At 49.3% G+C, this 25,097-nt stretch overlaps 2 protein-coding genes across 4 annotated transcripts in view; one reads left to right on the top strand and one right to left on the bottom strand.

Annotated features, from left to right (window-relative positions):
* The window catches only part of fam161b (FAM161 centrosomal protein B), a 45,329-nt gene that overhangs the window by 16,595 nt on the left and 3,637 nt on the right, over positions 1 to 25,097 (top strand). For both annotated transcript variants that reach the window (XM_072493546.1, XM_072493553.1), the window contains exons 6-10: positions 548 to 675; positions 11,411 to 11,578; positions 12,814 to 12,913; positions 14,341 to 14,495; positions 24,510 to 24,669. In XM_072493546.1, the coding sequence (XP_072349647.1) occupies positions 548 to 675; positions 11,411 to 11,578; positions 12,814 to 12,913; positions 14,341 to 14,495; positions 24,510 to 24,669 (711 nt within the window). The remainder of the gene's footprint in view (positions 1 to 547; positions 676 to 11,410; positions 11,579 to 12,813; positions 12,914 to 14,340; positions 14,496 to 24,509; positions 24,670 to 25,097) is intronic.
* LOC140404917 (zinc finger protein 410-like) overlaps positions 12,896 to 25,097 on the bottom strand; it is a 56,713-nt gene continuing 44,511 nt past the window's right edge. Inside the window, exon 12 of one of the 2 annotated variants that reach the window (XR_011938599.1) lies at positions 12,896 to 13,041. The gene's annotated coding sequence lies outside the window, so the exon portion shown is untranslated. Of the gene's footprint in view, positions 13,042 to 15,752; positions 17,550 to 25,097 lie in introns of those variants that run through there. The other variant, XR_011938597.1, reaches the window with a different exon arrangement.

Consider the following 25,097-nt stretch of genomic DNA (forward strand, 5'->3'; position numbering starts at 1 on the left):
ATCAAATTTGGGTCAATGATCCTGCATTAAGGAAGGCAAAATCTCTAGCCACACCGACCGTCCCTCAGGCAGGCCGATTTATGCACTTGGCAAAAGGTAGCCTCTATATTCCCTGATTCTCTTCAACATGCCCTACCACCATGATATCAACTTGCATACAGTCTGTTCTTAGTACAAATTTTTCTAATCCAAATCATCATCTTTATGACATTCTGTTGCGTTATTTGCATGGTTGTATTCAGATTATTGGATGATTTAGGGTTTATTAATGCAAAATATAATTTTGAATTATCAGGAGTAAACTGTGTAATCAAATATTAGAGTTCAGAAGGTGGCTTTAGCGTTAACTGAAGCCCTTGATTCAGATTGCATATTTGTGGCTCCCTTTGGTTTTAACAACATTCATTTAACTGCACTTAATTATCCAACTTCAGGGCAAGTGTAATAATGGGTCCTTTTTTTCTTTTAAGATCGTGTATTAAACAACTATGGAAATTGCATAACACTTTTCAAGCATAAAATGGTTCCTTTGCTGTCTCATTTACAGGATTCTCCTAAGAAAGTAAAGACTCGGTTGACTAGAAGCAATTCTTTCAGTGGCATTAATTCACTATCTTCTGATACGCTTCCCACTTACACAACAGATGCTGCAAGAAAAAGGCAATCAGCTGTCAGGTAATACAAAATTGGAAGTTAAGCATAAACCTTCATGGTAAGTGCAACCATGCTTTCTTTTCAATACATCGAAAATACAATTTAAAAATAAATAAATTTAGAGTACCCAATTCATTTTTTCCAATTAAGGGGCAATTTAGCGTGGCCAATCCACCTACCGTGCACAACTTTGGGTTGTCGGGGTGAAACCCACGCAAACACGGGGAGAATGTGCAAACTCCACACGGACCATCGAAAATACATTTACCAAATAATGGACTGTGAAGTCTGCCCCACAGAACTTTTAAAATTCCTTCCTGGAATGTTGCTGTTGCTGCCAAGGGCGGCGTTTCTTTCCATCCCTCACTGCCTTTGTGAAGTTGTTGGTGAGCTTCCTTCTGAATACAACTGAGTAGCTTGCTGAGCCATTTTCAGAAGGCAGCTAAGAGGAACCCACATTGCTGTGGGTTTGGAGTCACGTATAGGCCAGACTAGATAAGGACGGCAGATTTCCTCTCCTAATGGAAATTTGAACCAGATGAATTTTTATATGACAGCGTAGTGGTTTCATTTTCTGGAGAATTCACCATTAGTGATACCGGAATCCTGGGCTTTATAAATAGGGCCATAGAGTACAAAAGCAAGGAAGCTATGATAAACCTGTACACAACACTCATTTGGCAGGAAGGATGTGAAAGCATTAGCGAGGCTGCAGAAAAGATTTGAAGAGAATAGTTCCAGGGATGAAGAACTTCAGTTGCATTGATAGATTGGAAAAGCTGGGGCTGTCCTTGGAGAAGAAAAGATTAAGAGGAAGTTTGATAGAAATGTTCAAAACTATCAAGAGTCTAGACAGAATAGATAGGGAGATCTCCCCGTGTCTGCATGGGTCTCACCTCCACAATCCAAAGATGTGCAGGGTAGGTGGATTGGGCAGGCTAAATTTTCCCTTAATTGGGAAAAAACAATGAATTGGGTACTTTAATTTTTTTTTTAAATACAGAGAAACTGTTCCTTTTGGCGCGAGGATCAAAAACCGTAGGCCACTCCTTTGAGGTGACTGGCCAAAGAAGCAACAGCAACATGCAGAAAATCTTTCTTAAGCAGTGACTGTTTAGTATCTGGAATCTAGGGCCTGAGGGAGTGGTGGAGGCAGATTTAATCAAAGCCTTCAAAAAAGAATGGATAATTTTCTGGAGAGAAAACATCGACAGGGCTATGGGGAAAATGGGTGTGTGGGATAGATGAGTTGCTCTTACAGAGAGCTCAGACAATCTTGGGCCAAACGGTCTCTTTCTGTGCTGTAATGATTTAATGATTCAACTTGTTTATTCCAAATTTAATGAATTACATTTAAACTTCCTAGCTGCTGTGATAAGATTTGAACCCATCTCTGGATTATTAGTCCAAGCCTCTGGATTGCTTGTCCAATAACATAACTACTTTGCGATAGTACCCTAGAGTTTATGGAAATTCTCCTTTGGGTCAGTAATTATGTTAAGAAAGCTTAGACGTGTGGCGGCATGGTGGGTAGCATTGGTGGGTAGCACTGCTGCCTCACAGCGCCGCAAACCCATGTTTGATCTCTCCAAGGGACCTTGGCGCCGTGAGACAGCAATGCTGACCACTGCGCCACCGTGTTGCCCTTAGTGATTATATTTAAAGCAGAGGTAGATATATTCTTGACTAAAGGGGAGACAAAGAGTATAGGGGGTAGGCAGAAAAATAGCACAAGGCCATAATCCGATCTTATTGAATAGCAGAGCAGGCTCAACGGGCGTTTTCCTAGTTTGTATGTTCATATAAAAACAGTAACTCTAATACTGACCCCCAGGGCACACTTCCACCCATTCTTAAGAAAGCAATTGCTAATCACTATTACAAAAGAATGCAGATGCTGGAAATTGGAAATAAAATTGAAAATGCTGGAAATACTCAGCAGATCAGGCAGCATCTGTGGAGAGAGAAACAGTTAGCGTTTCCGATCAATGACCTTTCATCAGAACTGATGCGTTCAGGCTACAAACGTTGATTTGTGGGCAAGTTGGGCGCAAATTCTTTTGGAGGTGAAAGGGAAATTGGGGATGGGCCTTGTGGTGGTATGTATTAGGGGTATTACGGTACCCTGTGATGCCGAGAGGCTATTGGTGGACAGACACTGGGTCCTGATTGGATCTGCCACCTACTGGCTCCACCCAGTAAGGCGGAGTTTAAGAACCCGGGTTCTCCCAGCAGCCGCATTCTGTAACCGAGCTGCTGGGGAACAAGTCTGTGGAATAAAGCCATCGATTGGCTTCATCTCATCTCGCCTCGTGATTGATTGCTTGTGCTGCAATTTATTACGCACACTTTAAAAGACTATGGAGCTCCGGATCGCCCCGGAGTGTCTGCGAATCAGCCCCCACGCGGCAAACTCAGCGGCCAATTTTTTAAAAAATATATATTTATTGAAGTTTTTTAACAACACAATTGTTTCCCCTTACAAACAATAACCCCCCCCCCCCCCCCCCGGTAACAAAATAACACAAAATCGCACTGAGCAAGATGTATACATGGCAAAATGGTATATTTACATAGCTTTATACACTGGCTCTCGCCCGCACGTGCCAGTTTCCCCCACCCTCCAGGTTATCTCCTGCTCATCCATCCCCTCAAACAATCTCTCGTTCCCCCTCCCCCCCCCCCCCCCCCCCCAGGGTTGCTGCTGCTGCTGACCGACCTTCCTCTAACGCTCCGCGAGGTAGTCTAGGAACGGTTGCCACCGCCTGTAGAACCCCTGCGCAGACCCTCTCAAGGCAAACTTAATCCTCTCCAGCTTTATGAACCCAGCCATGTTGTTTATCCAGGCCTCCAGGCTAGGGGGCTTCGCCTCCTTCCACAATAGCAGGATCCTTCACCGGGCTACTAGGGACGCAAAGGCCAGAATTCCGGCCTCTTTCGCCTCCTGCACTCCCGGCTCATCCACTACTCCAAATATTGCTAGCCCCCAGCTTGGCTTGACCCGGACTTTCATCACCTGAGATAATGCTCCAAACTCCTCTCCAGAACCCCTCCAGTGCCGAGCATGACCAAAACATATGGACATGGTTCGCCGGACTCCCTGAACACCTTCCACATCTGTCCTCTACCCCAAAGAACCTACTCAACCTCGCCCCCGTCAAGTGCGCTCTGTGAACCACCTTAAATTGTATCAGGCTGAGCCTGCCACATGAGGAGGAGGAATTAACCCTACCCAGGGCATCCGCCCACAAACCTTCCTCGATCTCCTCCCCCAACTCCTCCTCCCATTTACCCTTTAACTCTTCTGCTAGTGCTTCCCCCTCTTCTTTCATCTCTTGGTGTATTGCCGAAACCTTGCCCTACCCGACCCATACACCGGAGGTCACCCTGTCTTGAATTTCTCGTGCCGGGAATAACGGGAATTCCCTGACCTGTCACCTCACAAAAGCCCTCACCTACATATATCTAAATGCATTTCCCTTCAGCGGCCACTTTTAAACACTGGCTAGCGTGTTTTGAGGGATACCTCCGAACAGCCACCGGCAGATCTACAGAAGACCAGAAAATGCAGGTCCTGCATTCCAGGGTGAGTCTGGAGATCTACACGCCCATAAAAGACGCGGAGGATTTCCCGACGGCGCTCACAATGCTGAGAGGGATCTACATTCGGCCCGTCAACCAGGTCTACGCACGCCACCAACTCGCGATGAGACGGCAAATCCCAGGGCAATTGCTGGACGAGTTCTACAGCACGCTGCTAATACTGGGAAGGAACTGCAACTGCCCACCGGTTACGGCTATCGAACATACAGAACTCCTAATCCGGGATGCTTTCGTAGCAGGTATGACCTCACCCCAAATTCGCCAGCGACTGCTGGAAAGAGACTCACTGGGGCTCACGGAGGCACGGGCCCTTGCTGCCTCGCTCCATGTGGCATCGCAGAACTCCCGTGCTTACGCCCCTGATCGCACGGCAGCCCCTTGGGCTCCGTGGACCCCTGCCACGACTGACTCCCCGGCAGCCCCCATCCCCCCGCAAGCCTGCGCGGCCAGAGCACCAGACCACCCAGGGGGGCCCTGCTGCTACTTCTGCGGGCATTCGAAACACCCCCGGCAGCGCTGCCCGGCCTGCTCGGCCATCTGTAAAAGTTGCGGCAAGAAGGGGCACTATTCAGCGGTGTGCCAGTCCCGGGGGGTCACCGCAATCTTCTGAGAACTGGGACCACAGACTCAACCCCCCCCCCAATGATCCATGTGCGGCCAACAGGCGCCACCATTTTGGGCCCCGGACTCCATGCGGGGGGGATGGGCGCCGCCATCTTGTGCTCCTCCGGCCACATGCGATTCATGGGTGCCGCCATCTTGTCTGCCCCCGACCGCGTGCGATCCGTGGACGCCGCCATCTTGGCTGACAGCCAAGGACCCCAGCATGGACGGCTCCACGGGGCCTGAAGAAAACGCCCCGATGCAGCAACCGCGACTGGCTTCGGTGATCCTGGACCAGTCGCGGCCCCAGACGCTCCAAACGGCAACGACGACGGTGCTGGTTAACGGGTACGAAACGCCATGCCTGATCGACTCTGAGAGCACGGAAAGTTTTATCCATCCGGATACGGTAAGACGCTGTTTTCTTTCGATCCACCCGAGTACTCAAAAGATTTTTCTGGCAGCGGGATCCCATTCTGTAGAAATCAAAGGGTTCTGCATCACAAACCTCACGGTGCAGGGGAGGGAGTTTAAGAATTACCAACTTTATGTCCTCCCCCACCTCTGCGCTCCCACACTCCTGGGGTTAGATTTTAAGTGTAACCTCCAGAGTTTAACGTTCCAATTCGGCGGCCCTATACCCCCACTTACTATCTGCGGCCTCGCGACCCTCAAGGTTGAACCGCCTTCCCTGTTTGCGACCCTCACCCTGGATTGCAAACCCGTCGCCACTAGGAGCAGACGGTACAGCGCCCAGGACCAAACATTTATCCGGTCAGAGGTCCAGCGGCTGCTGAGGTAAGGCATAATCCAGGCCAGCAATAGTCCCTGGAGAGCTCGGGTGGTAGTTGTAAAGACCGGGGAGAAGCAGAGGATGGTCATAGATTATAGTCAAACCATCAATAGGTACACGCAGCTGGATGCGTACCCTCTCGCCCGCATGTCCGACATGGTCAATCGGATTGCACAGTACAAGGTATTTTTCACCGTGGACCTTAAGTCCGCATATCACCAGCTCCCCATCCGCCCGAGCAACCACAAGTACACTGCCTTCGAAGCAGACGGGCGGCTCTACCACTTTTTAAGGGTTCCATTCGGCGTCAATAACGGAGTCTCGGTCTTCCAACGGGAGATGGACCGAATGGTTGACCAGCACAGTTTACGGGCCACGTTCCTGTACCTCGACAACGTCACCAAATGCGGCCATGACCAGCAGGACCACGACGCCAACCTCCGCAAATTCCTCCAGACCGCTAACGCCCTGAACCTCACCTACAACAGGGAAAAATGCGTGTTTAGCACCGACCGTCTAGCCATCCTCGGCTACGTAGTGCTTAATGGAGTCATAGCCCCCGACCCTGAATGCATGCGCCCCCTTATGGAGTTCCCCCTCCCTCACTGTTCCAAAGCCCTGAAACGCTGCCTGTGCTTTTTCTTTTATTACGCCCAGTGGGTCCCCAACTACGCGGACAAGGCCCGCCTGCTAATTCAGTCCACTACCTTCCCCCTGTCGACAGAGGCCCGCATCAGCCGCATCAAAGCGGATATCGCAAAGGCCACGATGCACGCGATCGACGAGTCCTTCCCCTTCCAAGTCGAGAGCGACGCATCCGACGTAGCTCTGGCGGCCACCCTAAACCAAGCGGTCAGACCCGTGGCCTTTTTCTTCCGTACCCTCCACGCTTCAGAAATCCGCCACTCCTCAGTGGAAAAGGAAGCCCAGGCCATAGTAGAAGCTGTGCGGCATTGGAGGCATTACCTGGCCGGTAGGAGATTCACTCTCCTCACTGACCAACGGTCGGTAGCCTTCATGTTCTATAATGCGCAGCGGGGCAAAATCAAGAACGACAAGGTCTTGCGGGGGAGGATCGAACTCTCCACATATAACTATGAGATCTTGTATCGTCCCGGGAAGCTGAACGAGCCGTCCGATGCCCTATCCCGCGGCACATGTGCCAACGCACAAGTGGACCGTCTCCGAACCCTCCACGAGGACCTCTGCCACCCGGGGGTCACTCGGTTCTACCACTTCATAAAGACCCGCAACCTGCCCTACTCCATCGAGGAGGTCCGAACAGCCACCAGGAACTGCCAAATCTGCGCAGAGTGCAAGCGCATTTTTTCAGGCCAGATAGAGCGCACCTGATAAAGGCTTCCCGTCCCTTTGAGCGCCTCAGTCTGGACTTCAAAGGCCCCCTCCCCTCCACCAACCGCAACACGTACTTCCTGAATGTGGTTGACGAATACTCCCGTTTTCCTTTCGCCATCCCCTGCGTCGACATGACCGCAGCCACAGTCATTAAAGCCCTCTGCACCATCTTTACACTGTTTGGTTTCCCCGCCTACATCCATAGCGATAGGGGGTCCTCCTTCATGAGCGACGAACTGCGTCAATTCCTGCTCAGCAAGGGCATCGCCTCGAGCAGGACGACCAGTTACAACCCCCAGGGGTAACGGACAGGTAGAGAGGGAGAACGGAACAGTCTGGAAGACAGTCCTACCGGCCCTACGGTCCAGAAGTCTCCCAGTTTCCCGTTGGCAGGATGTTCTCCCGGATGCCCTTCACTCCATCCGGTCACTGCTGTGTACCACAACTAATCAATCACCTCACGAGCGTCTCCTTGTCTTCCCTAGGAAGTCCTCCTCTGGAACGTCACTCCCGACCTGGCTGGCAGCCCCGGGAGACCCATCTTGCTCCGAAAGCATGTGCGGGCGCACAAATCGGACCCGTTGGTCGAGAGGGTTCATCTCCTCCATGTGAACCCTCAATACGCCTACGTGGCATACCCCGACGGCCGACAGGACACGGTCTCCCTGTGGGACCTAGTGCCCGCCGGAGCTGCCCACACACCCCCAACACCAATCACCCCCTCCCTCCCGCCGGCGCACCCCACAGCCGCTCCCTTCCCGGGTGGATCGGTCCTTCTCCCGTGCCCGCCCAGGAGTAGTGAAACAGGAACAAACATCGCGACGCTCCCAGAGACGACAGTGCCCGAGCCAGCACCTGCACCACCACCGGGGCTGAGACGATCGGCAAGGACGACCAGGGCACCCATTCGACTCATCGAATCTGCGTGACAAAGCAAGATCTGTAAATAATTCAGTGGCCCAGTAAAAGCGATATTGTAAATAGTTAACAGTTGATATCGATGCATAGCCACTGTAATAAGGGAATCCCAGTACCGACCTTGTAAACCCCTACCACCATACGACCCACCACCCCGTCGGGTTATTTTTTAACAAGGAGTGAATATGGTGGTATGTATTAGGGGTATTACAGTACCCTGTGATGCCAAGAGGCCATTGGTGGATAGACACTGGGTCCTGATTGGATCTGCCGCCTACTGGCTCACCCAGTAAGACGGAGTATAAGAACCCAGGATCTCCCAGCAGCCGCATTCTGTAATCGAGCTGCTGGGGAACAAATCTGCGTAATAAAGCCATCGATTGACTTCATCTCATCTCGCCTCGTGAGTGATTGATTGTGCTACAGGCCTCAGCTGCTATTTCCAGCATTTTTTGTTTATAATTCAAATTGTGGCAAGCACAGTACTTTGCCTTTGCCGTACAAACTACAGTAACCACCCCAATACAGAGTCAGTGATGAGTTTCCTTTGAAGGAGGTTGATGATGGCAAATTAGAAGGGAGCAGGAGTACCTGAGGAGAGGGAAAAGCTAACAATATCAGCTAGAATAGTTCAGGAAGAAGTTGAGTGGTCAGTAGTTTGGTGAAGGCAGCATGGTGGCGCAGTGATTAGCACTGCTGCCTCACGGCGCCGAGGTCCCAGGTTCGATCCCGGCACTGGGTCACTGTCCGTGTGGAGTTTGCACATTTTCCCAGTGTTTGTGTGGGTTTTGCCCCCACAACCTAAAGATGTGCAGTCAAGGTGGATTGGCCATGCTAAATTGCCCCTCAATTGGAAAAAATGAATTGCGTACTCTAAAATTTTTTTTTAAAGTAGTTTGGTGAAAATAGGTTGGAGAGAGCAAGAAGTGGGTCTCCTGGACAAGTGAAGCTGGGAGATGCTCGTACATCAGGCAACAACATCAGTGGTGTTCACCTGTATAGCCGCAAATAACACCTACACTTAAATGGCAGCCAAATACATCTCACACGTATGAAACATTCAGCAACAACTTACTTACCTGGCAGCCAAAAACAGCTTGCATTTACAGCAACGTATCGTATCCAATATCAACATTACTTGCAAAATTGCTAGCAACTTAGACTTACACAGCCAGGAACAACAAAAGCAACTTTAACTTATATTACTGCCAACAAAAACTGAAATACATAGGAGCCAAATATAACTTGCACTCAGGAAACATCCAACAATAACTAACTCTCGCACGACAGCCAACAACAATTCATATTTATATATCAGCCAACTACAATTTACACTTTGAGCAGCCAACCACTTAAATTTAGATATCAGCTTACAACCTATATATCTATTTATGTAGCACCTTTGAAGCACAAATGGCTTTCCAGGAATTTAGAGAGCACCAAGTAGGAAATGGGAGAGTTTGGAGGGTGTGATTAGAGGCACGGTGGAAGCTGCACGTTTTGAGGAGGATTTTGAAGGCATAATGTGTAGTGCAGAGATTTTAGAATCGAGTTCTAGGTGCCCGATTTGATGGCTCAAGTTTTCATTTCCTAAGGATGCACTGTGATGAGTAGTGACACATAATGGACCAAATTCAGAAGAGAGGGACGTGCAGGATGAGTGTAGGGCTAAAACAAAGCGGTAGAGGTGGACTGGAGTGTGGCCATGCAGGCACCTAAAAACGTGAATAACGATGTTAAAGTCTGGGTCACTGGCGAATGGCAAGAACAGATATGATAGGTAGATGGGACATGGGATAGGGTAGCACACCATTGGCAGAATGATAGATAAATAGAGTTTCTGCAAAATGGATCTGAGGTGGCAAGTGGAGACCACTGGAGAAATGGAGCCTTGAGTTGCCAAAGACGTGTTTGGCACTTTGTGACAGCGAGCTGAGTTAGCAATGTAGGTGCTGCTTTCAAGGTGCAAAAAGATAGTTTTGGAGACACATTGGATGTTATAGGTTTGAAGCTCAGTTGGGAGTCAAACAGGACACTGATGTTGTGCGGCAGCCTGAGTGAGCAGTCAGGAAGGCGGTTGGGGCGGCAAGCGGCACAGTGGTTAGCACTGCTGCCTATGGTGCTGAGGACCCGGATTCGAGTCACTGTCCGTGTGGAGTTTGCACATTCTCCCCGTGTCATAGAATTTAGACATAGAATTTGCAGTGCAGAAGGAGACCATTCGGCCCGTTGAGACTGCACCGGCTCTTGGAAAGAGCACCCTACCCAACCCAAAGATGTGCAGGTTAGGTGGATTGGCCACACTAAATTGCCCCTAATTGGAAAACAAAATAATTGGGTACTCTGAATTTATTTTAAAAAGGGGTTGGAATTGACATCTCCGGCACCGTGTGAGGTAACGCTCCCAAAAAAGGTGTGTTTGGATCACATAAAAAGTAAAAATTTAAGATTTCAAACCTGATGTGGAACTGCCAACTTTAAATTTTAATGGAGGCGAGGTAATCAAAACAACTTTCGGGGGCGGATCAGTTGGTAAACCTTTTAAAGAGACTGTGTGCCTCCATTTTAACAAACTTTTTATTTTAAACGCAGTTTTCCTGACCCGAGGAAACTTGACAGGTAAAAGGATCCAAGAAGGGTTGGATATTAGGTTAGCTATTTTCCAGCACTGCTTGTGGGCCTAGAGGAGCAGGAGTGTCTCATCTCAGATCAATAACCTGTAAATCCATGATCTATCTAACCCTGTCTCTTATCTCTGATCTGTTTCCCCATCCCTGGCATGATGAGACTCACCTGATTTCTGTCTCTCAATAGCATTTTTTTCAACTCCCACCAATGATCTCTCCTATCCCCATTAGATCCTGCTACAGCAATCCCTCTCCACCAGTTCCTCCAACCTATCCTTCTGGTGCAGTGTTTTGCTACCCAAAAGGCAGCCAATATGTCAGGCAGGCTTGATGTTGTACGGGAAACCTATAGAAAAAAAATCCAAGACATTTGTTTTCCAGGTTTCCCCATATGTAATTTCTCCCCCCAATATCCCATCCCCAGTTCTGAACATACAGCCCTGTAAATATTGCGGCCGATATTTCTGGTTTTTGCTCTGGTTTCTATTTGTTGAGAATGAGATGGAGATAGATCTGGTTCACCCAGGACAAATCATTGCTAGATGAAAACTGATAGTTTAACCGGAGACCAAAAGGTAAATAGCACATCCATACTCTTGGTGCAGAAATAGTGTGTGGCACACAAAGAAAGAAAATGATGCAAATTATGGAAATTAATAGTTAAATACTTATCCATTATTTGCATCACATTTCCATTCTGTTGGGCTCATTCTTCCAGCTAATTAGGCTAAAATCTGATAAAACGAACATGTTGGCAGGCAGAAAGGGCAAAATGACAATTCCACCTTTGGGTCGGCACGCAATCAATAAGCACTTGGAAACATTGTCATTTAGTTGATCTGATTTTGTCCCATAGAAAATCCCTGGAAAACCGGGACAAGCAAGAACTGGAGAAAGCTCAATGGATGGAGAAGTACAAAGTGAATACCCAAGACATGAGCAAAACATTATTGACGCGGGCTAAAGCTATGGATCCTCATCAAAGTCTAGCAGAGACCTACAAAAAAACATTGAAGCAGTATAGGTTTGTTCGGTTCTTGCTATCCCATTTTTATTTTGCTGTATAGAAATACAAATATCTTAAAATATCTTATCTACTATATACACTTTTTAAAAACAATTATTTTTATTCAAATTTTTATCAAAACATAATTTTTTGCATAACCATTAACAACATTTAACATAAAATAAATGTTAACCATATATACAGAAAAAGGAACAATACTTTGGAACAATTCCCCCCCCCCCCCGTGCTGACCTTTACTGCTCTCCTAGAAGTCGAGGAACGGCTGCCACCTCCGAGAGAACCCCGTCATGGACCCTCTCAAGGCAAACTTTATTTTCTCGAGACTGAGAAACCCAGCCATGTCACTAATCCAGGCCTCCACACTCGGGGACTTTGAGTCCCTCCACATTAAAAGGATCCGTCTCCAGGCTACCAGGGAGGCAAAGGCCAATACGCCGGCCCCTTTCGCTTCCTGAACTCCCGCATCGTCTGACACACCAAAGATCGCTATCTCTGGACTCGGCACCACCCGCGTGTCCAAGATCTTGGACATTGCCTTCGCAAATCCCTGCCAGAATCCCTTAAGAGCGGGCATGCCCAGAACATATGGACATGATCTGCAGGGCTTCCCGCACACCTCGCACATTTATCCTCAACCCCAAAGAGCTTGCTCATCCTGGTTGCCGTCATGTGTGCCCGGTGGACCACCTTAAACTGGATTAAGCTAAACATGGCACATGATGAAGAGGAATTGACCCTGTTTAGGACGTCCGCCCATAGGCCTGCATCCAGCTCCCCACCTAGCTCCTCCTCCCATTTGCCCTTAAGCTCCTCCACTGGGGCTTCCTCCGCCTCCAGAAGTTCCCGGTAGATGTCCTTGCCCTCCCCTACCCAGGTGCTGGAGACCACCCTATCCTGTATTCCGCGTGGGGGTAGCAACGGAAATGTCACCACCTGTTTTTTGAGGAAGGCGCATACCTGAAGATATCTGAAAGCGTTTCCAGGGGGCAAACTGAATTTCTCCTTACTTTATACACTTAATGTACATCATGTCTAATTACTATGATCGCTGTTCAGTTGGATGTAAAAGATCGCATGGCATTATTTCAGTCACAAGCCAGAGAGTTCTACCAAAAGATGGGCCTTTGTCAACCAACACCAAAGGCGGAATAACTAGTCCTTCATTGTCCTTGTAGTTTGCAAAAACTAGATGTCCCCAAACTCCAATTAATCAGTTGTCATTTTGTTTTTAGGCAGAGAGATCTCAGGAGGACGAAAGAGTATGAGAAGGAACTGGAGGAGATGAAGAGACGAGTCCGCAGCAGACCCTACCTCTTTGAACAAGTCACTCAGGTGAGGAGTTAAATGGCTGTGAGGAATAAAGCGCAGAGCTACAAATAAAAAATCAAAATACTGCAGATTCTGGAAACCTGAAATCAAAAGCAGAGTGTTCTGGAAGTACTCCGAAGACCGTGCAGCACCTGGAGTGGAGAGAGAAGCAGAGTTAATGTTTCGGATCAATGACCTGTTGAGAGTGAGGGCGCCGATATGTGATAACCACCGGTTCGTACTACTGGGCGGTGAATATTGCGATGGTCAGGATAGCACAGGGCTAAATCACTGGCTTTGAAAGCAGACCAAGGTAGGCCAGCAGCACGGTTCAATTCCCGTAACAGCCTCCCCGAACAGGCGCCGGAATGTGGCGACTAGGGGCTTTTCACAGTAACTTCATTGAAGCCTACTAGTGACAATAAGCGATTTTCATTTTTTCAAGTGGATAGTGGGAGAGGGGTCGGTATGGGAGCGGGTGGAGGTGGCCTCATGTAAGGTCACAAGTTTGTGAACCAACTTCGACTTCTTTGAGAAAAATTAAACTGTCAGCAGCGGGGGGAGGGGGGGAGAGGGAGAGAGGCATGGGAGAGATGAGTACGGCTAGGAGAACCAACGGAGGAGTGGTTGAGGAAGGTGGCATTGTTTGTGTAAGCTATGTTCGCTGGGGTTTGTTGGTTATATTATTGTTTTTTTGTTGAAATTTGATGTTTAAAATTGTTAACATTATAAATGCCTCAATAAAATATTTTCTATTAAAAAAAACCTGTTGAGAGGATCTTAGAAGTATGGCCACTTGAGGTGCCCATAGGTGACCATAGAATCCCTACAGTACAGAAAGAGGCCATTAGGCCCATTGAGTCTGCACTGACCCTCTGAAATAGAACCCTACCTAGGTTCACTTCACAGGTCTATTCCTGTAACCCCAGCTAACAGTTGGACATTAGGCGGCGATTTAACATGGTCAGTCCACCTAACCTGCACATGTTTGGACTGTGGGAGGAAATTGGAACACCCGGAGGAAACCCACGCACATGGGCAGAACATAGGAATTCGGAGCAGAAGTAGCCAATTTAGCCCTTCGAGCCTGCTCCACCATTCAATCAGATCATGGCTGATCTCTTCCTGGTCTCAAACCCAGCTCCCTACCTGTTCCCCATATCCCTTTAACCCATTTTTTATCAGATATATATCTAACTCAAATGTGCAAACTCCATACAGTCACCCAAGGCAGAATTGAACCCGGGTCCCTGGCGCTGTGAGGGAACCACTGTGCCACCCAGTATCACCATCAGCAGTAAAATTATTGAACAAGGAAGTCAATGCATACAGGAGGGGGAAGGGGAGATAATTAAACAGCAGATTGAAAATTATTTAAATTTAACATCTCCATGTGAAAGAGTGCGCCATTGATCTCTGCTCAGCGCTACAATGTTCATTTCTATCTTCAGAAAAATGCTGCATCAGAAGCTGAGAGACGATACCGTGAAACATTGCGGCAAGCTGGGGTGGATGAAGAATTTGTCCAGGATAAAGGAAGAAATGCAGAGGATATTCCTCTGTCAATATCTGATGGTGAAGACAGTAGTTTTGGTGGTGAATGCAGGTAGAACATTTTGTCCGTACGCATTAGAGATTTCCGAGCTATCGTGCGGGGTGCTGGTGAAAGAAAACTCCATTATGAATTTCTGCCGTATCAGATTACTGGAAATAAGGTCTCATCACTCGGAAGGGCGGGGGGGGGGGGGCATCATCTTGTGAGCAGTTGAAACAAATAGTCACTTTTCATTCCCCAAGCACCCATAACTAAGGTCAGATCCACCTGTAAGAGAACAAAATAGTAGGTCTCGGTGAGGGAAATAATAAGTTGTATCCTGTCAGATAACAGACTGTACACTTTCTTTTTTCAAGGTTTCAAAGATGGGGAGAATGGAAAGGGGTGCATGGAATATTCTCCAGTGAGATCAACAGAGGCCCTGCAGAAACATTGTTACCTGTTCAAAGGCTATTTACCTCATTTCTTTTTTTAATATAAATTTAGATCACCCAGTTCTTTTTTTTTCCCAATTAAGGGGCAATTTAGTGTGGCCAATCCACCTACCCTGCACATCTTTGGGTTGTGGGGGTGAGACCCACGAGGAGAATGTGCAAACTCCACACGGACAGTGACCCGGGGCTGGGATCATACCCAGGTCCTCAGTGGCATGAGGCAGCAGTGCTAACCACTGTGCCACCCTTTTTAACCTCAGTTTTGGTGGGTTTCTGCTGTTCACCAAGGAAGCCACAAGCAGGAGTTCAGCAGAACCCCGCTGAGGCTCGGGGCCAGTGCTTTCAATAAAAAATTACCCCAAACCCTTACACAATATAACCTTCTCCATTAAATCTTCTCTGAAGTGTCGGACACTGGCTCCTACAGCACATTATGGTGTCCGGCTTTTGGGAGGTACGGGGAGATAATGGGCTAGTAACCCCAAGAGACAATCACTGTGAGAATTCAACACGAGAACAAGGAACCAAACAAGGTTGGGGACAACAGAAGTCTGCAAATATAGTGGTATTTTGAAGATGGTCTCCTGCCCACCATCAAATATTGCCATGTGGTCTTTCCAAACAGGAGGATAAGGCTTGAGAAAGAGAGACGGGTATTATACAGAACTTTTTTTTTTTTAATAAATGTTTTATTAAAGTTTTTCCAATGAGCGTTTTTATATAACAACAATAGAAATACAGATAGTAATAAAAAATAACAATAAACATAGCCCCAAGCTTACAATGAAACTACTTACAAAACAGAATTATATTTTTTTAAACAGAACAAGGTGGGTTTTGTCTCCATGCCCAACTCACATTATATCAACAGTACCCCCCGTCCCTCCCCCCCAGGATGCTGCTGCTGTTGGCACTTACTGCCCCCCTAGGAAGTCAAGGAAAGGAGAACCCCATCAAGGATCCTCTCAAGGCGAACTTTATTCGCTCCAGGCTGAAGAACCCCGCCATGTCGCTAACCCAGGTCTCCACACTCGGGGGTTTCGAGTCCCTCCACATTAACAGAATCCGTCTCCAGGCTACCAGGGAGGCAAAGGCCAGGACCTCGGCCTCTTTCGCTTCCTGCACTCCCGGATCCTCCGCCACCCCAAGTATCGCTACCGCTGGTCTCGCCTTCACCCGAGCATCCAAAACCCTAGACATCACCCTTGCAAACCCCTGCCAGAATCCTTTAAGCGCCGGGCATGTCCAAAACATATGGGTATGATTCGCCGGACACCCTGCACACCTCGGGCACCTGTCCTCCACCCCAGAAAACCTACTCATTCTTGCCGCAGTTATATGCGCCCGATGCACCACCTTAAACTGGATTAATCCGAGCCTGGTACATGATGAGGAGGAGTTCACCCTGCTCAGGGCATCGGCCCACAGGCCCTCATCCAGCTCCTCGCCCAGCTCCTCCTCCCACCACTGAGGCTTCCTCTACCTCCTGCAGCTCCTGATATATGTCCGACACCTTCCCCTCCCCTACCCAGACACCACCCTATCCTGCATCCTACATGGGGGCAGCTGCGGGAATGTCCCCACCTGTTTTCCAAGGATGTCCCGAACCTGAAGGTACCTGAACGCATTCCCCGGGGGCAGGCCGAACGTCTCCTCCAGCGCCTGCATGCTGGGGGAAACCCTGTCTATAAACAGGTCCCCCATCCTCCTAATACCTGCCCTATAACAGCCTTGGTACCCCCCCATCCAACCAACCCGGAGCAAATCTGTGGTTATTCCGTATCGGGGTCCACACCGAGGCCCTCTCCTCTCCCCTGTGTCTCCTCCACTGCCCCCAGATCCTTAGTGCTGCCGTCACCACCAGATGAGAGGTGTATCGCGCCGGCGAGAACGGCAGCGGAGCCGTAACAAGTGCCCCTAGACTGGTGCCTCTACACGACGCCGCCCCCTCCTCCATCATCCATTTCCTGATCATGGCCGCATTGGCCGCCCAATAATAACTGCAGAAGTTCGGCAGAGCCAGTCCCCCCCCCCCGGCTACACTCCAAGAATACCCTTTTGACTCGCGGGGTCTAATTCCCCCACACAAATCAGGTAACAATCCTATTCACCCGCTTAAAGAAGGACTTGGGGATGGAATTGGGGAGGCACTGAAATACGAAGAGGAACCTGGGGAGAACCATTATCTTCAGTCTGCACCCGTCCCGCCAAGGAAAGCGGGAGCATATCCCACCTTTTAAACTCTCCCTCCATCTGCTCCACCAGCCGGGTTAAGTTGAGCCTGTACAGGGCATCCCAGTTCCTGGCCACTTGTATGGTATTATACAGAACTAAGGTTGAAGCTGAACCTTCGCTTGGGTTTCCCAATTAAAATATATAGATCCAGGAAGGATAAAGTTGCAGCTACATTTGTATCAATCAACGCAAATAAAACTGTACAATCATTTATATATTTCAGAAACGGGAAGAGGCCATTTAATAACTTGAACTTGCTCTTCCATTCAATTACATTATGGATGATTTGTACCTCCACTCAAGCCCCTTAGTTCCATGATACCTTTACCTAGCAATATTTTATCAATATCCTTGAAAGCTCCATTCTTCCAGCATCCATCATTTTTTGGGGAGAGAATTCCAGACTTCCATTACATTTGTGTAGAAAAAGTGCTTGCTTTTAAAAAAAAAAAAATGTCATTTTAAAAAAAATTAAGAGTATCCAATTAATTTTTTCCAATTAAGGGGCAATTTATCGAGGCCAATTCACCTGCCCTACACATCTTTGGGTTGTGGGGGAGAAACCAACGCAAACATGGGGAGAATGTGCAAACTCCACACGGACAGTGACCCAGGACCGGGATCGAACCTGGGACCTCGGCGCCATGAGGCAGCAGTGCTACCATTGCACCACCCTCCTGTCCCTAAATCACTCTGATATGCCCTAGCTCTAGTTTTAAGATTTTGGGTGGGATTCTCCAATAATGGGGCTGTATCACCACGCCCGCGAGAAAATGGGTGCGAATCACCACTCCGGACTTCATTCTAGAAAGTCCAGGGTGATTCTCCGTTTTTTTTTTAGGGGGCTTCCAGGGCCCCAGAGTGCTCTACGTTGCTCCGGCTGCTGATACAGAGCCCTGCACTTCCAGCCGCGGGTCCGCACATGTGCGTGGCGGCCGCCCGTGTGTGACATGGTGGACCCACACATCGGGCTGGCACCGAAGAAGTTGGCCACCCCCCCAGATCACGCGCGCCCGCTGATCGGTGACCCCCGATCGTGAGCCTGGCTGTCGTGGAGGCCCCCCCTGGTAATGGATCCCCCCCCCCCCCCCCCCCCTCACCAGGACGGCCACCGCAGTTGCGACTCCGAGCTCCCGCCGGGTGGAACCATAAGTGAACCCTGCCGGTGGGAAGTTAGCCGGTCGTCCGCGGAGAATTGCTGCGGGGGCCTCTTTCAACGGCCCCCAACCGGCGCCACGTCGACCGAGCTCGTGCGGCGATTCTCCGGTCGCCAGACAATCGCGGGAAGGCGTCGCAGGTCCGAAGCCCCGTTCTCCGCCCCCGCGGCGGGGCGCGATTGCGGCGCGGAGGCTCGGAGAATCCCAGCTTATATGTTCCCTCTTGATTTCCCAAACCGGAATAGTTTCTCTCTACCCTTTAGTCTTGCAATTTACATTATCTTATATGGCAAACAGGGTGCAAAGTTTTTTTTTTAAATAAATATTTTATTGAAAATTTTTGGTCAACCAACACAGTACATTGTGCATCCTTTACACAACATTATAACAATACAGATAACAATGACCTTTTTTATATAAACAAAAAACAAAAAATAAATAAATATTAAATAACAAAAATGAAAACTAGCCCTAATTGGCAACTGCCTTGTCACAGGCTACACCCCCCCCGCCCCCCCCCCCCATCCCTCCCCCTCCCCCCCCCCCCCCCCCAAATCCTGGGCTGCTGCTGCTGCCTTCTTTTTTCCCCCATCTATCTTTCCGCAAGATATTCGACGAACGGTTGCCACCGCCTGGTGAACCCTTGAGCCGACCCCCTTAGGACGAACTTAATCCGCTCTAGCTTTATGAACCCCGCCATGTCATTTATCCAGGTCTCCACCCCTGGGGGCTTGGCTTCTTTCCACATTAGCAATATCCTGCGCCGGGCTACTAGGGACGCAAAGGCCAAAACATCGGCCTCTCTCGCCTCCTGCACTCCCGGCTCTTGTGCAACCCCAAATATAGCCAACCCCCAGCTTGGTTCGACCCGGACTCCTACTACTTTTGAAAGCGCCTTTGTCACCCCCACCCAAAACTCCTGTAGTGCCGGGCATGACCAAAACACATGGGTATGATTCGCTGGGCTTCTCGAGCACCTCGCACACCTATCCTCCACCCCAAAAAATTTACTGAGCCGTGTTCCAGTCATATGTGCCCTGTGTAATACCTTAAACTGAATCAGGCTTAGCCTGGCACACGAGGACGACGAGTTTACCCTGTTTAGGGCATCTGCCCACAGCCCCTCCTCGATCTCCTCCCCTAGCTCTTCTTCCCATTTCCCTTTTAGTTCATCCACCATAGTCTCCCCTTCATCCCTCATTTCCCTATATATATCCGACACCTTACCATCCCCCACCCATTTCTTTGAGATGACTCTGTCCTGTACCTCTTGTGTCGGGAGCTGCGGGAATTCCCTCACCTGTTGCCTCGCAAAAGCCCTCAATTGCATGTACCTGAATGCATTCCCTTGGGGCAACCCATATTTCTCGGTCAGCGCTCCCAGACTTGCGAACTTCCCATCCACAAATAGATCTTTCAGTTGCGTTATTCCTGCTCTTTGCCACATTCCATATCCCCCATCCATTCCCCCCGGGGCAAACCTATGGTTGTTTCTTATCGGGGACCCCCCCAATGCTCCGGTCTTTCCCCTATGTCGTCTCCACTGTCCCCAAATCTTCAGTGTAGCTACCACCACCGGGCTCGTGGTGTAGTTCCTCGGTGAGAACGGCAATGGGGCTGTCACCATAGCCTGCAGGCTGGTCCCCCTACAGGACGCCCTCTCTAATCTCTTCCATGCCGCTCCCTCCTCCTCTCCCATCCACTTACTCACCATTGAAATATTAGCGGCCCAATAGTACTCACTTAGGCTCGGTAGTGCCAGCCCCCCCCTATCCCTACTACGCTGTAAGAATCCCTTCCTCACTCTCGGAGTCTTCCCGGCCCAAACAAAACCCATGATGCTCTTTTCTATCCTTTTAAAAAAAGCCTTCGTGATCACCACCGGGAGGCACTGAAACACAAAGAGGAATCTCGGGAGGACCACCATCTTAACCGCCTGCACCCTCCCTGCCATTGACAGTGCTACCATATCCCATCTCTTGAAATCTTCCTCCATCTGTTCCACCAACCGCGTTAAATTTAGCCTGTGCAATGTGCCCCAATTCTTAGCTATCTGGATCCCCAGGTAACGAAAGTCTCTTGTTACCTTCCTCAACGGTAGGTCTTCTATTTCTCTACTCTGCTCCCCTGGATGCACCACAAACAGCTCACTCTTCCCCATGTTCAATTTATACCCTGAAAAATCCCCAAACTCCCCAAGGATCCGCATTATTTCTGGCATCCCCTCCGCCGGATCCGCCACATATAGTAGCAAATCATCCGCATATAAAGATACCCGGTGTTCTTCTCCTCCCCTAAGTATTCCCCTCCATCTCTTGGAACCCCTCAGCGCTATCGCCAGGGGCTCAATCGCCAGTGCAAACAGTAATGGGGACAGAGGACATCCCTGCCTTGTCCCTCTATGGAGCCGAAAATATGCCGATCCCCGTCCATTCGTGACCACACTCGCCACTGGGGCCCTATACAATAGCTGCACCCATCTAACATACCCCTCTCCAAAACCAAATCTCCTCAACACCTCCCACAAATAATCCCATTCCACTCTATCAAATGCTTTCTCGGCATCCATCGCCACTACTATCTCCGTTTCACCCTCTGGTGGGGCCATCATCATTACCCCTAACAGCCTCCGTATATTCGTGTTCAGCTGTCTCCCCTTCACAAACCCAGTTTGGTCCTCGTGAACCACCCCCGGGACACATTCCTCTATTCTCATTGCCATTACCTTGGCCAGGACCTTGGCATCCACATTTAGGAGGGAAATTGGTCTGTAGGACCCGCATTGTAGCGGGTCCTTTTCCTTCTTTAAGAGAAGCGATATCGTTGCTTCAGACATAGTCGGGGGCAGTTGTCCCCTTTCCTTTGCCTCGTTAAAGGTCCTCGTCAGTACCGGGGCGAGCAAGTCCAAATATTTTCTGTAAAATTCAACTGGGAATCCGTCTGGTCCCGGGGCCTTTCCCGTCTGCATGTTCCTAATTCCTTTCACCACTTCTTCTACCTTGATCTGTGCTCCCAGTCCCACCCTTTCCTGCTCTTTCACCTTGGGAATTTCCAGCCGATCCAAAAAGTCCATCATTCTCTCCCTCCCATCCGGGGGTTGAGCTTCATATAATTTTTTATAAAATGTCTTGAACACTTCATTCACTCTCTCCGCTCCCCGCTCCATCTCTCCTTCCTCATCCCTCACTCCCCCTATTTCCCTCGCTGCTCCCCTTTTCCTCAATTGGTGTGCCAGCAATCTGCTCGCCTTCTCCCCATATTCATATTGTACACCCTGCGCCTTCCTCCATTGTGCCTCTGCAGTGCCTGTAGTCAGCAAGTCAAATTCCACATGCAGCCTTTGCCTTTCCCTGTACAATCCCTCCTCCGGTGCTTCCGCATATTGTCTGTCCACCCTCAAAAGTTCTTGCAGCAACCGCTCCCGTTCCTTACTCTCCTGCTTCCCTTTATGTGCCCTTATTGATATCAGCTCCCCCCTAACCACCGCCTTCAACGCCTCCCAGACCACTCCCACCTGAACCTCCCCATTGTCATTGAGTTCCAAGTACTTTTCAATACATCCCCTCACCCTTAGGCACACCCCCTCATCCGCCATTAGTCCCATGTCCATTCTCCAGGGTGGGCGCCCTCCTGTTTCCTCCCCTATCTCCAAGTCTACCCAGTGTGGGGCATGATCCGAAATGGCTATAGCCGTATATTCCGTTCCCCTCACCTTCGGGATCAATGCCCTACCAACACAAAAAAGTCTATGCGCGAATAGACTTTATGGACATAGGAGAAAAACGAGAACTCCTTACTCCTAGGTCTACTGAATCTCCACGGGTCCACACCTCCCATCTGCTCCATAAAATCCTTAAGCACCTTGGCTGCTGCCGGCCTCCTACCAGTCCTGGACTCGACCTATCCAGCCCTGGTTCCAACACCGTGTTAAAGTCTCCCCCCATTATCAGCTTTCCCGTCTCTAGATCCGGGATGCGTCCTAGCATTCGCCTCATAAAGTTGGCATCATCCCAGTTCGGGGCATACACGTTTACCAAAACCACCATCTCTCCCTGTAATTTGCCACTCACCATCACGTATCTGCCCCCGTTATCCGCCACTATAGTCTTTGCCTCGAACATTACCCGCTTCCCCACTAATATAGCCACCCCCCTGTTTTTCGCATCCAGCCCCGAATGGAACACCTGCCCCACCCATCCTTTGCGCAGCCTAACCTGGTCTATCAGTTTCAGGTGCGTTTCCTGTAACATAACCACATCTGCTTTAAGTTTCTTAAGGTGTGCGAGTACTCGTGCCCTCTTTATCGGCCCGTTGAGCCCTCTCACGTTACACGTGATCAGCCGAGTTGGGGGGCTTCCCACCCCCCCCCCCCCCCCCCCCCTTGCCGGTTAGCCATCATCTTTTTCCAGCTTCTCACCCAGTTCCCACGCAGCTGTATCTCCCCCAGGCGGTGCCCCCCCGCCCATCCTCTCCCGTACCCACTCCCCCCTTTCCCCAGCAGCAGCAACCCAGTAATTCCCCCCTCCCACCCCCCCCCCCCCCCCCCGCTAGACCCCCCGCTAGCGTAATCACTCCCCCCATGTTGCTCCCAGAAGTCAGCAAACTCTGGCTGACCTCGGCTTCCCCCCGTGACCACGGCTCGCACCGTGCGACGCCCCCTCCTTCCTGCTTCTCTATTCCCGCCATAATTATCATAGCGCGGGAACCAAGCCCGCGCTTCTCCCTCGGCCCCGCCTCCCATGGCCAACGCCCCATCTCCTCTCCCTCCCCACCTCCCCCCATCACCACCTGTGGGAGAAAGAAAAGTTACCATACCGCAGGATTAGAACATAAAACCCCTCTTCACCCCCCACATTCGCCCCACCACTTTGTCCAAACGTTCTTTTTCATAGTCCACTCATTCCAGTTTTTCTTCTACAATAAAAGTCCACGCTTCATCCGCCGTCTCAAAGTAGTGGTGCCTCCCTTGATATGTGACCCACAGTCTTGCCGGTTGCAGCATTCCAAATTTTATCTTCCTTTTATGAAGTACCGCCTTGGCCCGATTAAAGCTCGCCCTCCTTCTCGCCACCTCCGCACTCCAGTCTTGATAAACGCGGATCACCGCGTTCTCCCATTTACTGCACCGAGTTTTCTTCGCCCATCTAAGGACCATTTCTCTATCCTTAAAACGGAGGAATCTCACCACTATGGCTCTGGGAGTTTCTCCTGCTCTCGATCCTCGCACCATAACTCGGTACGCTCCCTCCACCTCCAACGGACCCGTCGGGGCCTCCGCTCCCATTAACGAGTGCAGCATCGTGCTCACATATGCCCCGATGTCCGCCCCCTCCACACCTTCAGGAAGGCCAAGAATCCTCAGGTTGTTCCTCCTTGCGTTGTTTTCCAGTGCCTCCAACCTCTCCACACATCGTTTCTGATGTGCCTCCTGTATCTCCGACTTCACCACCAGGCCCTGTATATCATTCTCATTCTCGGCTGCTTTCGCCTTCACGACCCGAAGCTCCTGCTCCTGGGTCTTTTGTTCCTCCTTTAGCCCTTCGATCGCCTGTAGTATCGGGGCCAACAACTCTTTCTTCATTTCCTTTTTTATCTCCTCCACGCAGCATTTCAAGAACTCTTGTTGTTCAGGGCCCCATATGAAACTGCCACCTTCCGACGCCATCTTGGTTTTTGCTTGCCTTCCTTGCCGTTGTTCCAAAGGATCCGCTGCAATCCGGCCACTTTCCTCTCCTTTTTCCATCTGTGTCCAGGGGGAACACCCTTCTGGTTTACCGCACGGTGTTTTTAGCCGTTAAAATTGCCGTTGGGGCTCCTATCAAGAGCCCAAAAGGCCGTTCCACCGGGAGCTGCCAAAATGTGCGACTTAGCTGGTCATCGCCGCACCCGGAAGTCGGGGTGCAAAGTTATTGATATACAGAATTTCTTAGTCATAAATAGGAATGACAACTTGTTGGGTTCTTCAGTTTTGCTTACTGAGCATGGATGCCAATTTGATATGTTTTACATGGAGACTCGTGTTTTATTTTGTAAAATTCAATTCTGAATTTTCAAAACCTCAAGTTGTGACAAGATTCAGAGCTGTGCTTTCAAGGAAAAACACAAATCTTCATCTAAAATATGGCAAGTTAGCATCAGTGATGGGATGGATTTCATATTAACTGTTCCTGTTGAAGATCCCACTAATGCTCCTTGAATCCAATCAAGAACTAAAGACAGTTTATTTTCATCCATTGCAGAGCAAAGCATGAGAGTTATGAGACGAGCGAGTGTTTGGAAAGCATCAAACAAGTGGAAATAGATGAAGAAATAAATATTCAGAACAGGGGCGAAGGTGAAGAGAATGGGGAGCAAGAGGACGATTCCTACTCTGACAAGCAAAATAGTCTTAATTCTTACGTAAGATAAAATTAAACCTGTGAATAGTACGAATAATTCTAACCGTCTCTTGTTGCCTTTGTACATCGAGAGACTCTTCTTGCCTTGTACTGAAACAATTGCAGTCCTCCAGTTTGTAGATTCTGGCTTCAATACATTAGCAAACAAAACAGTGAGCCTATTACCAACATTTCTGGGAAATAGGTCACTCCAAAGTCCAAGCACATGCACCTTAAAATACTGTGTTTTCTAGAGCCGAGATAGCATTGATGAACCATTGAATTTCATTTTTATCAGTTAATGTAATATTTCACAAGTTGTACCTGATTGGACATCCAAATCTCTGGGTTATCTTATTTACCTACTTAACGTAATGTTCTGCATCTGATGTGTGTGACAGGCCACCCTTGGAAAATGTCGATAAACCTGGAAGCAAAGTATGCTGTTTC

This window comes from Scyliorhinus torazame, chromosome 2 (genome assembly GCF_047496885.1).
Source record: "Scyliorhinus torazame isolate Kashiwa2021f chromosome 2, sScyTor2.1, whole genome shotgun sequence".
NCBI lineage: Eukaryota > Metazoa > Chordata > Chondrichthyes > Carcharhiniformes > Scyliorhinidae > Scyliorhinus > Scyliorhinus torazame.